We start from the raw sequence: 16191 nt of genomic DNA on the forward strand, positions 1-16191 counted from the left end.
GAGCCCTTGATCTGCAAGAGATTGTATATATAAATTCATCTGCAAGAGAATGTATATAGAAATTGGGAATCAGATATAGAGAAAGGGTTTGTTAAGGTCAGTTGGGGGGATTGGTGGCAAAGTTCAGACAAAAAGCCACATCTCTTGGCTCTCAAAGGAAGGTTCGCTCCATTAGACCACTGTCTGAGAGCAGAAAATGCCTGAAGCCAGCACCTGAGCCAACTGTTGGAATTGGTACCAATTAAGAGTGCATGCCACTTGGAACAAATTACAAATGTTTTCTTTGAAGCCTTAGATTAGAACTTGGATTACTTTTTGTTTTGAATCTGTAAGACTCTCAGGAAATGGTCAAAATCTTGCAACATATTTGAAGAATAATAACTAATGCCTGGTGCAAGGTAGGCACCACGCTATGTACTTTATGTGGATGATCTCTTTTGGTTATCCCAACAGCACTTTGAGGAAGATACCATTTATCATATCCCCATTTTGCAGAAAATGAAACTGAGGATTAGAATAATGGAATAACTCAACCAGGACTTTACAGATTTTCGGTAGAGAATCCAGAGTTTGACCCCGGAGTGCCACGTCTCATTGGCTGCACGATCTGCTGCTACCTTGATGTTTCGAAGGCAGGGCCATTGTCGTAGGGTACACGATAGCGTGTCTTGCTCTATTTCAAGAATGTGGTTCATGATACAAAGAAAGGGAATGTCTTGAAAATTTGAGTCTATGTAAGCCATGGTTAGAATGAGGGTAAAGCATGATCTGGGCTAAGGATGAACCTTCGAGGGGCACCTGGGTGGCTTAGTCACTTTCGGCTAACTGACTCAATTTCCGCTTAGGTTGAAATTCGTTCATGGTCATGAGATCCATCCCCGCACTGGATTCCATGATGACAGCATGGAGCCTGCTTGGGATTCTCTCTCTTCCTCGCTCTCTGCTCCTCTTGCATACTCTTTCTCTCTCTCTCTCAAAATAATGGAACTTAAAAAAAAAAGATAGACCTTCGAGACACCCTATGAATGAGTTTAATACAAGGGCACTGCTGAATTTCCATGACTGATGAATGAGTCCTCAGCCCAAAGCAATACAAAGTTAAGGGCCCTTTTCTTAAGGCCTGCGTGGGTGAACAAATAGAAGAAACTGAAAGACACAGTGGACTTTAAGTGTAACCATGAGAGGAACCATACAAGTAATGAAAACGTTGTTTGAAAAATAGAAGTTTCCTACTTGTTTGATCAAGTTGAGACTTGGCACCTCTTCCGGGGAGGTGGGGCAGGAAGGACATGCGTTCCACTTTGTTCACGTTGGGGATGTGGGCCCTGCACTCTCTTGAAAGGCATCTTCAGGAATGAAATCAGAGCCATGAGGATCTAAGGGTTCCTCGATCTATCACAAGGGAGCCCGGAAACCAAGTTTGATCACACAAGGAAAAACCCATTCTAGATTCTTCATCCAGAAAGGTGCGACCAGGGAAGCTACCTTTCAGAGGGGAGGCACAGGGCTTCCCATGTTGTTTTTGTGCCCGATATAGGCCTGGAAAACCTTTCGGTATGTGTGGGACAGAAGCAATCCTTTTCTCTTAGATTTTCTACTTGGGCTCTGAGTGAGCTAAAGGGTACTGACTAAATACTTGCATCCTTATAAGATGCAAAAAATACTTCTAACTGAAGCCATGACCTAGTTAATTGTCCGAACTACAACCACACTGTCTTTTTATCCAGTTGTGTATGTGAGATTATGCAATTTTTCAGGAGGAGTGGACTGTATTTGTCACTTTGGTCCAATGCTTACTAATGTCAGTTTCACTCAGTGAAACCTCTCAGAAATGAGCCATTGACTCCTGCCTGAAGATTTCCAGTGATGGGGGAAATCAACCCCTCACTTGAGAGCCTAATTCCATCATTGGATAAATCTAATTGGAAACAAGATCATTTTCTAGCATGTTTGCTAAAGTAAAGAAGAATCTCAACCGGGGCAATCTGCTCGTTTCGCACGAGTGAATGGAGGAATTTAACTTCTATTGTTAACCTCATGTATTATGTAGTGTGACGATGGCTAGAGCACCCTTAATTGATCCTGTGGGTAAAAGACATAATTGCAATAAAAGAGGGAGGGTCTAATTTTCACTAAGTTCATATTTTGAAATAGACAGCCTTCTCTATCTTGGTGTGTAGTGTCTAACCAAATCATCACTGAAAGCAACTCTATGAGTGACAAGTGCGTCCGAAGAACGTCTCACTATCAGACTTCTTCCCAAGTAACCTGACCTTTGAACAAAGATAGATTTCTTCATCTTTAATAAACTCACAAGGAATCAGGCTAACACATATCTAAATGGACAGCTTAGAATGAGGCCTGGGAGGACACTACCCCAGGCATGACAGAAGACCCTTAGTGACCCAATATCCTTCATGGATTAGGCTACTATGTTCTGGTCTTCCTTGGTAGGGAGGTTGACTGACATGTGAGAATCCCAAGCAGGTCTTTACAAAGCTTCCAGCCCAAATCTTCTAGCCCACCCTCTCTCAAACGTCCCATCCTTGGGAGGAGAGACTGGTTCTTTCCTGACTGTCCCAGTTCCCCAAGCCATGATAAGCTCCAGGGAGTGGTAACTACTCCTGTGTTCCCTGCCTAGAAGCCCCTGTTTAGAGGTGCTGGTGATGTCTACATATGAAGAATTAAGATTGCTCTAAGAACTTGACCAATGTCCTCTGGGCTGAAATCATCCTAATTCTACCATTCTACACTGCACTTCCATAGATGGAATTGGTACGTCTGACTCTGAAAATATTGGCTTTGTGGGCCGAAAGCTACCTAATTGGTCTGGTGAAAAGATACAAGTGAAATGACCCTCGATATCATTTGACCGCCTGGAGGGTGTTAGAAATAGCAGTAATTTTACAGGACAATATCATGAATATAAAGGGAGTCTCACAAAGCTACTGTTTGAATGAGGGATGGATTTTCTTCCTCAGCCTCCTTGAAATCTTTGAAACCTGTTCTTCCTGCCTGAAGGAGGTGGCCTAAATATTCTTACCATTCTGGGCCTCACAAGAGCAGTAAAAAGCCAAGAGTAACCTGATACTGTAACAGGATAGTTATTTTTAAAAAATGACTTCAAAAATAAGGTCATTGAAATGATCGGGACGTATCCGATTCAGAAAAGTAAGAGAGAACACCTGAGACCATTTGGTTCACGCTCCATAGTCCTACCTCTCTGCATCTCCAGGGCATTTAGGAGAGCACTTGTCGGAAGGAGCACTGGGTGTCGTACGTAAGTGATGAATCATGGGAGTCTGTCCCCCAAAGCAAGAGCACACTGTATACACTGTATGTTAGCCAATGTGACCATAAATCATATTTAAAAAGTAAGAAACGGAGTGGTCCGACAAATTCTGAGTGTCTCCAAAAAAAATGCGTTTTGTCACTACCTAATTCCAGAGTCCAACCTCCTAATCTACTAGAAAATTCCTTCATTCGCCTAGCCTCTGCCACAATTCCTCCTTAATGACGCCATTCCAGTCATTGTAACTTCAACAGGAGTGGGTGGGAAGGAGGAAAAAGAAATGTCCAGGTTTGTGATGCGTTTTTCTGCAACTCTTGCAAGCCCCCACTTAACTTTGATCTCTTCATAAAAGATAAAACGGGGAGAACTTCTGAACATAGATAAGAACCAATGGTGCTCAGCCAAAGGCTTATCTAAAGTTTCTCTTGTGTGACAAATGCTTGCTTTCATGTAGCCGCGGACAGCAAAAAAAAAGTAGCATTAAATGAACGTATTGAAAGTACGCAGGGCAAAATTCGGTTCGTTCCAAGTACTATCCATGACAGGTATTCCTACTACTGGAAAAGTGGGCGAGCTCTGATCGCTGACTTGCGAGTGGAAAAGGAAGCTCGCCCATAGCTTTGTCTACCAACGCCTTTGGTCTTTGAGGTGGCTCTTCTCTGCTTTTGCCTGCTCTCTCAAGCCATCGGCTCACACGGTTCATTCCTTGACTGCTCACACCCAGCCTTCTTTTCGGATACACAGCGCAGGGGCAATTCCGGGGCTCGACCTTCCTACGTCCACTGCTCTGAGATGGATGGAGCTGTCTCACGTGCCTGCTTATTGGCTTCTTCCATTTTCACACGTGTGTGGGCAGCGCGAATGATGGGGGTGCCCTTGTTTTATCTGGGTGCTTCCAGGAACACGTGGTGGATCGTGTGTGCGTGCGTGCGTGCGTGTGTGTGTGCATATATGCATGTGTACATATCTGTGCATGGGTGTGTGTGTGCCTGTCTGTGCATGTGTGTGTACGTGCATTCATGTGTTTGTGCATGTACACGGGTGTGTGTACCTGTTTGTGCATGTGTGTGCATGCATGCATGAGTGCCTTGTGTGTACATGTGCACACGTGTAGCCACGTGTATGTTTATACATGCCTGTGCATGGGTTGCCCATGTATGCGTGTGTACACGCCTCTGCATGTGTATGGGTGTGTATATGCATGCAAGTGTACGTGTCTGTGCTTGTGCATGGATATGTATGCATGTACACCTGTGTATGTGCATGGGGGTGTGTGCACAGGTGTGCATGTGTACGCGTCTGTGCATGTGCCTGTGTGTGCATGTATTCGTGTGCATGCACATGCATGGATGTGTACATATATGTGCATGAGCGTGTACATATATGTATGCGTATATTGTCTGTGCATTGGTGTGTATGTAGCAGAGGCAAACAGAGAATGAGAGAAATGATCATGGTTTAATTTAGATTGTTTTGTTTCTGCCTCCAAGGTATTTCCCGCATGCACGGCTATGTGTTTGTGCATGTGCATGGGTATGTGTGTACCTGTTTGTGCATGCATGTGTACATGTATGCATGTGTGCATGCAAATAATCCCTCCCACGCACCCCGCCAGCCCCATCCTCAACACGTTCCAAACTATAGAAAAGAAGCACCCTGAAAGCAATAAGATCTTGTGCAGTGTGGTAGAAAAAGTCCGAGTTTTGGAAAAAGCTAGATTTGAATCCCCGTTCTGCTGTCCTCTACATGTTTGAGCCCTGAGAAAGTTACCCCAAATCTCTGAGCCTCCCTCCTCTATCAAACAGCGAAACGAACCCCTACGTGAAAGGACTGTTGGAAAAATCAAGTGAGGTCACAAATATAAGACGCTTACGGTGGGGCCTGATAAGAAAGTGATCAGCAAATGCCAGCTTCCTCGCAACACTGTCGCCTCGAGACGCTTAAGAAGTACTATCTGCATTTCATCTGCACAGCAAGCTTGTGAGGTGGTCACTACCGTGCCCATCTCTAGGATGGGAAGCTCAGAGACTTGCCCGGGGTCACAAAACGAACTGTCGGCTGGAAGGCAGTGGAGGCCGTGTCTTTCTGTCTCGGTCTGTGTCTGAAGCAGGCAGCACACAGCACATGCTCTGAGCTGAGCCTGACGGGCTTCCCAGGGGGTCACAAGCATGGACGGAAGGACAGTCCTTGCAACGGCAGAAAGAGACCCATGTGTGAAACATACAGTCCTTCACTGGTTTGGTTTGGGGGGGAAGAAAGGCATGGCCTTTGGGACACCAAATGCTCTTAAAGAGCTGATCTTTCTCATCTTACTCGGAAGACGGTTGTAACAGAGAATTTGGAGTAATCAAATCATTTAGAGAAAAGACACCTGAATCACCCTTACCTAGTTAAATACATCCCAGGGGGCCAAGGGGGCCACGCGTGTGCTCCAGTGACTGAGAGGCAATGCGGGGCTCCCTCAACGGGCTGTCTGTGTGCACTCAGTTTGTGTGCACCTTTATGTACCTTTGTGATTACGAATTTATGAAGGCTGTGCCCCTGGTACACAAGGCACAGTGAGATGGTCACCTCCCACCATTTTTAATGAGCTAGTTTCTTTAAGGAAGCTCTAAAAGTGTGAGATTTATTTATTTATTTTAGCCTCATCCTGGTTTGGATCGGCAAAGGATTAATCAGAAAGGAAGGGAACAGAATAACTATTGCATTTATTCCACCATCTATTCTCTGAGTCTTATGTCATCTTATATTCACAACAACCCAATGAGGGGCAGATATTATGACCGTCATCATCTCAGTGAGATCACCTTGTCCTGTGTCACCCAGTCAGTAACTGGCAGGAAGTGGGTTCAAGCATGTCTATCCGGTAATCAAGAGTAAGTTCTTCCTCTGGCGTTTAACAAAGACCAGACACTTGTGAGATAAAATGTAGCTTACAAAAGTCCACCCGAGAGATGGAAAGTTCTCAACTTGTCAGCATCCACTAATGACCAGGAAATTCATCAACCCTCCTTTATACCTGCTTCTATTTCCAAAGTGGGATTTGAACCCGGGTCTGCTTGACTCCAGAGTCTGAGCTCCTAGAACACTGTGAGCTCTACAGAGACATTCCCTCTAGGCCTGCCTGAGGCCACACTGGCATCCAGTGTGGATCTAGGACCTTCTGATATGCCTTGATCTCTGAGGGTGTAAGGCAAGGGACAACCCCAAGTCCTAACATACAGCCAAGGACAGAGAAAGGTGGCCACCAACCTGGGACAAAGGAATCCTGGGAGAGTGTTTCCCTAAATGTAACTCCCCCTGAAAAATCAGAATCTTGGGGACAGAGTAATGGGTGGGTATTTGTATTTTCAAAAGAACCCCAGATGATCTTCTAGGTGGAAAAATATCAGCCTAGGACAAGGAGACTTTTTATCACTTGAAAGTTTCACAATCACATAAGGAGGTCTTTTCTCAAAGAAAAAGGTTTTGGAATTTAGCAAAAAGATGCCAGCATTGAAGAAAAGAAGGAAATTTAGTCATTGTTGATATGGTTTGATTTTAATACTTAGACTCCCAAAACGCCCACACCAAAAGCATAACTTCTCATAAACAAATTTTGAACTATATATTAAACATAGCCTAACCTTTATTTGAGAAGAGGAAGTTGACTCATTCTGAGGTGGTGATATTGTTTTTGAACACTAAGCTTAATGAAGTCACTCCAGGTAAGTGTCCTTATGCTACTGAGCTCTTCAGGCACTAAAAATATTAGGCCAGTTTATTTGGCCTGGCAGCATCCATACGTAATTGTAATTAATTGCCTTCTCCATCCTAAGCTTCATAAATAGTAAATAAAGAGCCTTGTCCTAGAAGAGAAATGAGGACCAGAGGCTGATAAATATCACCTTCTCGTAAATGTTCTGGGGTTCATTATATAAAGAACACTCACAAATCAGTAAGACCGAGGTGAGCACCACAATGAAAAATGACAAGGCGAATGTGCAAGTCACAAAAGAAGAAACAGACAAAAACCATAAAAATACACACAGACACAATTTCAACCTCAAGAACGACTGAAACATTAAAAGTGACGGGAGGTGCTATTTCTTATCAAGGTGGCAGTTTAAAAGTAGAGACACAATTTTGAGAGCGATTTCGGAACGTACATCAAGTATTTTTAAATGCAGATCCCCTAGCAGCCATGTTTGGGATTCTATCTCAAGGAATGAATTAAGCATGGGTGTATGATTTAACTAAGGCAGTGGTCACTGCAATGCGGTTTATAATTTATAATAGTGAAAAACTGAGAGAAGAAGAGCCAAAGATGCTTAAAACAGGCAAGGAAGTAACGTGCAGTTACAAACATTCGTACAAAAATTCGTAACTGCACACTTAATAGTATGGGGAACAGCTCAAGCAAAGAACACCTAACAGCACGTCACCCATTGTTATTTACAAAACAATCCCATTGTGAAAGAAAATGGCGCGTGGATGAGTACAGAGGATCACGGTCATGGAAGCGTAGCATGACTGTGCCCAAGTCTTTACAGCGGTTATCCTGGACCGTAAGATCACATGAGATGCCATTTTCTTCTTTGTCTTCTATGCTTGGCACACACTTTTCTTAGTGAAAATACATTCATTGTTTTTTTTACAAGAAAAAGGATCATATATAAGAAAAGAAAAAATCCACTATGGTCAGTAGTATTGGACAAACGTGTTGTGTTTCTACACCCCTTTACCATAATTCTTGTTTCTGTTTGCCCCTGAGATCTGTCAGCTGTCTCAGGAAACAGTGAGCTTGAGACTAAAGAAGGGCAGAGGATTCGTCTGTGAAATTTGGGAAGACCTTTGATGCCTGGTCTGTGCCTCCCAGCCCCACCCAGAAGTCTGCTCAGAAAGTCTTCGTGGGGATTCTGGGAACTAGAGACGCTAAGAACCACTGATTCTAACCGGGCTGGGGCCCAAGCCCTGGCTCACGTTTTTTGTCCTCCACGTTGGTAAGTTTTGAAAGTGAAGAGAGGTGCTCCCAATAATCACACTGAGAAAATAAATGTCTCAGGCAAACCAGGACATATGGTCACCATGGTCAGAGGGAATTCAGAGGCTCATCGCATCGATTGCTGAAAGGTACCAGGGGCTGTCCAACTCTCTCTTCACAGATGAGGAAACTGAGGGCCAGAGAGAAGGAAAAAAGGGTTGCCCAATCTCGGCGAAGCCACATGAGTCATGAGCATGCTTTTTTGAAGCTTAACACAAAAGACTCCTGTGTGTGTGTGTGTGTGTGTGTGTGTGTGTGTGTGTTTGTACCACCATGAAATGACATGGTAGGGAGTGATCAGAACTTCACAGTCTTCTCTCCTGAAGCTTCGCTGCAAAGAGTCACATCAACACTGACTCATGTCTTTTGGCTCTTACGGTTCTAAAAAATATCCCGAGGCCAACTACAGGAGTCAAGACAGTCTTCTCTAAACTTCTCCTGAATCTGCATCTTCGTTCATTCAGCAGACATTTATGCAACACCACGCGGTATGTAAAAGCCCCAGCTCACAGAACCCTGTTGGTGGATGGGGCCAATTTTTATAAGCGAATGAGACCGGGAAATGTGTGAATGACATTTCAAGGGAGATTTTATGTTCTCTAGTTCACTATAAAGGCGGGGAGGGGATGGCGTTCCCTTGTTCGCAGGTCTTCTTATCGTTCGAATAGAATGAAGCCTTTCCTTCCCCACAAAAGTTCCGATGGTAAAATCGTTGTTTCCGTTTCCTGTCTTCCTTTTGGAAAACATGCCTTTATGGCTCAAACTTGCTCCTAAGAAGCAAGGTAGGGCAGTGGGAGGAAAGAAGTCTTTGGGGTCACAAAGACTGTATATATTTCAACAATCCTAAGATGTGCTATTTTTTCCCCCACCTTTTAACAGCTCTGGAACCAGAAGGCAACTTATTCTCAACGGAGTTCTTCCAGAGAGGTCTTTGACTGCTTCTGCTGATCAGCAGGGGGCAATATCACCCCGGGACTTCTGTACATTCAATTCTCTGCCTGAGGCTTCTTAAAGGCCACATTCATTGGGTGAAATCAGGTGGCAAAGCTATGTAGATTTCGTTTTGGAGTTTAACCTCTTGGAGAGCTCCTTTTTTGCCTCACCAATATCAGGAGATAAACCTGTGGGTTTCCTTACTCTCCTTATCTGCCGGGTGGGATTTTTTTTTGGTCCATCTTTACCTCGAGGGTAAGCCCAGCTTATTGGGAGGAGTTCCTTTTAGACTCCGCCTACTGGGTGATTTTTCCTTCTTGATGACGCAGAGAAAATGGGGCATCTCATAGTTGATGGTACCTTCGAGTCAATAAAACGTGGCAGCCAGATTTTGAGATCTAGGACCTCTCCTTGACCTCTAGGAGGCTCAGTTTTCTCTTTTGTAAGCAGGACAGTAATGTTTCTCTGAGGACGCAATAAACTGATATACATAAACACCAGGCACACGGTAGAGGCACATTGATGCTGGTCTCCAATTGTGGAATCTTGTGGACTTGAAGGCACTGTGTCAATTTTGCTAAGGTTCTAGGACTCTTTCCTACTTACTCTCTCTCCCGAACCCCTGCTCCCTGCCTTCCACTCCATCCACAGTTCAAAGAGGAGAGAATGGAAGTTAGCACAGCATTGTTGTCTTTATATGAGGAACTGGGAGAGAACGAGCCCCGGGACTCCCAGGATAGACAGTGCGGTGCATAGACCAGGCACCGGCTGGGGGGCTCAGCCGGTGCCCTCCGGGGGCACCGGAGGGCTCAGATAGAAGCCCCTCTACGGACAGGTGGCGTCTGGGCAGGCTACCTAATCATTTCCCCGTGTCTCCATTTCATCAAGCATAAAATGAGGCTCATAATAGCACTTACGTCACATTGTCATTGTCAGTGCATTCATTCTAAAAGCTTAGAATAGTGCCTGGTATTTGGTAAATACCAATACCATCGATGGGATCAATAAAATCAATGATTCCTACTTGTTATATATCCTCTGCTCGACAGTGATGCAGCCCCTGGAGAGAGAGTCTCAAAGCAAGAGTCAAAGAGGAGTGTCTCTGTGACAGAAGGGGAGCGAACCTTTCCCGACGCGCCCTACTGTCCTCACTGCGGGGAACCAACCCATGCGACATGCAGAGCCCACACTGGAAGGTGCAAGGCTGGACAGTCAGTGGGCAAATCCCCCGTGTCTGTTCAGGGAACTACCCTTTGCTTTTCCTAGAAGAGCTTCTCCTGGACCCAGAAATCAACCACAGACACATTGTACTCTCCCCAGCCCCCCACCCCCCCCACCCCCAGGTCCATTCCTGCTCCAATACCGGGTCCCTGCAGAGAAGATAGAGACACCACTGAATACAATGCATTAAAAATGATCTATCGTCTGTAGGAGTCAGGTCATTAGCGACGCAAGTACATCTTTAGCAAGAACGAACAAAAGGGTTTTGTATAGCTCTGGACATAGGTATTTTACCCAGGCTAATTGAGAAGATTCTTTGCTAGACTACCTCGTTTTCCTTCAATATAGCAACCGAGAAAGAAAATGCATTTAATTTGGACCTTAAGCCCTTAATTATATTACAAATAAGAAATGTCTACCTGCTACTCGGAGGGGGGAGGCGTTGAGTGAGGCAAAATGGTTCTTCTCTATCTGTTTTGTTAGTACACAGACTCAATGCATTTCAAATTATGAACCAGAGGTGAAGACATTAATTTTGGAGTTTGCAACCTTTCAGGTAGTTATCAAAGACACTCATTGGGAACGGTACATGCGCACAGAAGTGTGAATTCTCCAAATCGAGGAGAGCAGAGCGTCCGAGGGAGCTGAGCAAAGTAACAACAAACTGCTCGCTGAAGCTTTGCAGAATATCGGATCAAACTCCTGAAATTTGCTTGCAAATTCCCTGCTGTTTTTGCCTGAAGCTCCTGCAGAGGCCAAGCGCCTCCTGTGCTCAGTCAAGGAAGGTCTGTCAGCTTCCATCAGCACAGAGGAGCAGCCCAGTTAAACAGGGGCAGTGCCTGCCTCCTCACCGTCTTTTATAGATTAGAGCGAGAGCAGGAGAGAGGCATGGGAAACCGTCATCTTCAATAGGGCGATGGCTGCCATTTTTGAACACTTGACTTAATCGAGGCATTGCCTGGAGCCTCTCATAATAGCCTGTTACGAGGGAGGTACATCCATTGTGCTCACCACCCATTGAGGAACTCAGGCTTAGAAGGGCACAAGGCAAGAGAGTGACAGAGGTAGAATCTGCACCCACCACCCACCTTCTTTCCCCTGTGCCTACATCAGGAGCGCTCCGAGCCAGCAGACAACTGGGAAAATGGGAGAAGAGGGGTCTGTAATCTAAGAAAGGTGGTCTTTGTCACCAATGCTGGTGTCAAGTCATTGGGTGTCCTCATACCTTACGTGACAGAGAGCTACAACTGACTCGAATTCTCCTAAAAGCAAAAGCACGTGCGTGTTACTGTCACTTACTGGTTAAAAATCTCACAGTGGAGGGAACTCCTTTGTTCTTTTCATGACCTTCCCCTTAGAGAACAAAGCTGGGGCCCCCTGTATCTAACCAGCCTCTCCGTTCATGGCCTTCAGTCTACTCATGATTTGCAAAGAGAAAAGGAAAAGACAGCACCAAACCAGACTAAACAAACAAACAACAAAGACACCGACCAACACCGCAGCCCCCGGGCTCTCTCTCTGGTCCCGTCAACATTTACGACAATTTACGTCGGAAAAAAAGAGCCACTGTGGAGACCCAGCTCTACCTTGTGCTCCAGGCTGGAGTCTTTAAACATCAGTGAGAATGGCTTGATATGCTCTCTTCTCAATTTATCGCCACTCCGCAAGTCGATGGTATGTTCTATTCTCTTGTTAATTTCCTCAGGCCCAGACTGGACATGCAAAGCTTGTGCAAGATGGTTTGGAAGTAGATTTATTGAATTTCTTGTTAGGGCAGCCAGAGTCTAGGGGGAAAGCACATGCAAACACAATAAACCTGCTAGTCCCCGTTGGATTAAGAAGAAATGCAATGTTTTTAGATCAGGTTGCATTGCAAACACAGTAACAGCGCTCCATGCAGTTGTATACGGTGAAACCTACAGAGGTTCATCAGTTAGCATTTGCTTCAGAGAAACACAACCCGGCGAAATATCACATCAAAAGGGACACTTGCCTCTCCTCTGGGTCGGTGCACTGCCTTCCTTTGGTTCAGGTATTTAAAGAGGTGTTGGCTTGGAGATGTTAAATCAAGAGCCTTTCTTTAACCAGGCACATCCCTGGTATGAGAGAAAGAGCACCGACAGGAATCACAGAAAGTGAAATAGCTGAAAAGCCCACGGAAAGGCTCATCTCCCACCGAGCAGCATCCACACTTTCATGTGGTCTTTCCTTTCATGGTGGTGGAGAGACTGGGAGACCCAGGGCTTGCATTTTTGTTTTTGTTTTTGGTATTCTTTGTGGCCAGACAGCCAAACGTGCCGGGATGGGCTCCTTAAACTCGATGAAGGTTGTTCGATTTTTACACTTGGCAGGTACATTCCCCCCGCCCCCCGCCATAGCCCATTATATATCTATATCTTCATACGGGTGTATGGGCTTAATTCCCTTTAGGCAAAAAAATGCAAGCAGCTGGAACCTCTCACCATTTCCCTGGGATAAACAGCATGAGGTAGGGAAAGGCGCGACCATCCTGGTTGGTCACTGGGTGTGGCTACATGGAGGCAGGAACAGCATTGGCTTCTGAAGATCCACCGGGTGCGGCAGGGGGGGCCTCTGTCTCCCGGTGTTTCAGGGCAGGTGACGAGACCCACCGGCTGGATCGAGCCGAATGCGATGCCTGTTCGCAGCTCCAATTTAAGACAACTACTTTGACAAAGAAGTGGGAGTTTGAGCTGAGGGGGTGCCCAGCTCTTCCTCCAGGAGATTTCCCCCAGGAGAGGTACAGGATGCGGTGCGTTTGTAGAGCCAGGAAGTGAAAACTCCCTGCCTCTGTAGACACTCACCGCATCGGCTTTTCTCTGCCAGCCTCCCAGCTTGGCCCCCGGGGCCAGACTGGGATCAGATGATGGAGCCAGCGGATGGCAGCCTGTGGGTACCGACAGAGCACCCAGAGCCCAGATACCCTTCAGGTATCCCCGAGCCTCACAGATGTGTGCTCAAGAGCCATCAGCTCATCTACAGCTGGGCCAGATCCTCTGACTCTAGAGCCAGAGTCAGGAGCTTTGAGCTCAGGGAGAACTTCTAGCCCATTGCATAAGGAATCTTCCTGTGGTCCTGTTAGACTCTGCATTTTAACCTTCACGGAGGTAGTCAATGTACCCTACATTCAAGGTCTCTAAAGAATTCCGTAGTAGGCCTTCATCACCGGTAGAATGTACTGAAACCCCTTCTCCAGCCCCAGGCTGAAGGGTGGGGGAGTATGTGCCAACATAAGTAAGTAAAGTAGATGGTCTCAGGGCACCGAAGCGGTTGATTTCAGCTCTGAATACCAAATGCTCTCAGGGCACTGAAGCAGTTAATTTCAGCTCTAAATACCAAGGAGGCTACCGCAGAGAAAAAGATAGCCGTTAGGGGGAGGTATGGCAGGATGAGAGGGGAGGAGGAGGGCTGGAGCGGAGAGAAGGAAGCAGGGACCAATGTTCCAGAAAATTGAACAGCAGGATCCATGCAGCGCCAGAGGGCTGGAGCCCCTGGGATTAAATTCTGTTACAACAGCATCTCAGAAGGCAAAGGAGACTGTACTGTCGGCCACACTGAGCGTCCCCCGGTTCGTTTCTCGGGCACAAACTCTTTCCACAGTTTGGAAAATGACGGAATTTAGGTCTTTCTCTTGGCGGGGGGCGGGGGTGGGGGTGGGGGGATGATGCTCAAACTGCCCTTGTCCGGGCATACACTTTGACCCATACACTTGGCTTAGAGATGCCAAGATGCTTGCCCGGCAGGTGTTTGCGGCCGGGACCTAACAGCCGGACGTGCCACCGGCTAAATATCCACTCGATACATTTACAGCTAGGTATTTGTTTCTCCCCCTGCCATTTTAATTTTCTCACAGTTTTCCTTCTTTGAACTAAACTGATCCTACTCTACCAGTTCCTTATGCCTTCAATGGCTCTTGACCCTCTGGATTTCACAGAGGAGTTTCCAAAAATATTTTGGGGACTGGTTTCTATAATTAACAGCAGCAGCCACAATTGCCATGAGGACAGTTGATGTGAGCACCGCTTTGAAAACATAAAGGGTGTTTCCCCTGATAAGAATGATGCGCTCTTGAAACAAAGGAGAGTCCTTTACATCGCATGCATTTATTTGAAGGGGTAACTCCCCGCTTTGCCCTCATTTTTCTTAGGTTGATGGGAACTGGCGAAAATGTCAGGAGAGACTGACTCTGGTGTGTAAAGCAGACGTTCAAAAAATCAGCAATGCATGTTGCTTCCTGGCTGCCTGCACCATTGGCCACTTCTCTAAGGCACAGACGAGTGAAATCATCTTTCAGAGATTCCTAACCCCCTCCCCCCCCCCATTCTATTGGCTGTGTGGCTCCTTCAAATAAAAGAGAAGTCTGGAAGCACCTCTCTTTTTTCCCCCCTCATTGCTATCAGGTTATAGTTAACAGTTAGGAAGGAGCCCTTGTATCAACAGGTCATTGGCAAAGTATTGAGAATTCCTTTCTTGTCTTTTCTTGTCCGGGCAGTTCTTTTTATCCTGTGCAATTACAGCCCTTGGGTTTTATTGCAGGAGTCAATGTTCAGGGGGTCCTTTTCTGATCATTTGCTTTGTCAATGACATACGACCATTACACCTGCTGTTTGACCAGCAATCCCTCTGTACCCAACTCACACCGTCAGGTTGTACACGCTCAAGGGGAGACCAGCATCAACTCAAGAAGTCAAGCAACTTGCAATGAGGGAGGGAAACTGCTTTCACTTACCCCCCGCCTTCCATCACCACAAAGCATGGGTGGCTTTGGGGACGACTATGGTATGAGATTAGCTGTGGTACCCTTCCTCCTCCATTAGGGACAACCACTAAGATTTGACCCAGTGCTCACTTTCAGTGGGCTAAGGCTGCCAACAGCAAGAATCCATATCCTGATACCCCCAGAGGGATTCATTTGTAAGGAGGATTGGAGAAATGTATAACAGGTCTCATTTGCAGATTTAGAGTCATAATGGAATCCGTTGTTTTTAACAGACTATGGCTTTCTCTCTTTCCGAGATGGGCGGGAGCAATGAGAGCCAGACTAAGATCATGTTAAAAAGGAGTGTCAGTTGTCAAATAGGACTCCAATTTAAAGTGATCTCTAAAATGTCAAGATTGTTCTTTTACGTAAATAACTGAAGCAGTTGGCTAGGAACAGGAAAAACAAAGGGATGAAATGAGAGGAAATGGGAAATGCCCTGAGAATATTAGAATATTGTTATATATGTAATCTATGTATTATATAGATATGTGTACTCAATTGTTTGTGTATGTATATATATACCATATTATGTTACATTATTAATATGTTATATTATATATACATACGCACAAACACAATTGAGTACATGTATCTGAATATACGTTTCAGTGTATAACTGAAATACTTGTTATGCTTATATACAACAGCAAGTGTGTATCTTTACTTATTGACCTTAGCTGGTGTTTCCAGATATCTGGGGGCTCGTACTGGAGCATCAGTGTTGGGAAACACCAAAGGTTGCTGCTGAGCCGGCCTCTCGTGTCTGAGTCTCTTCACAAAAAGGCACTGCAGCCCTGAGATTTATCCTCACCGAGATCCACACCCTCCTGAAGCAGTTCAATTATTTCCTTACTCATAGGCACTTAGGACGGACAGATCAAAAGCTCGGATGAGAACCAGAGGCCCTTCTGAGCCCACGTTTCTGAATGTAGGGTCTGCCTG

At 45.6% G+C, this 16191-nt stretch overlaps 1 protein-coding gene across 1 annotated transcript in view; it reads right to left on the reverse strand.

The window, feature by feature from the left end:
* The window catches only part of ADCY8 (adenylate cyclase 8), a 221129-nt gene that overhangs the window by 72247 nt on the left and 132691 nt on the right, over positions 1-16191 (reverse strand). Inside the window, exon 8 of the mRNA XM_042973080.1 lies at positions 12056-12253. Within this exon, the coding sequence (XP_042829014.1) occupies positions 12056-12253 (198 nt within the window). The remainder of the gene's footprint in view (positions 1-12055; positions 12254-16191) is intronic.

The sequence above is a fragment of the Panthera tigris genome, chromosome F2 (assembly GCF_018350195.1).
Source record: "Panthera tigris isolate Pti1 chromosome F2, P.tigris_Pti1_mat1.1, whole genome shotgun sequence".
Lineage (NCBI taxonomy): Eukaryota > Metazoa > Chordata > Mammalia > Carnivora > Felidae > Panthera > Panthera tigris.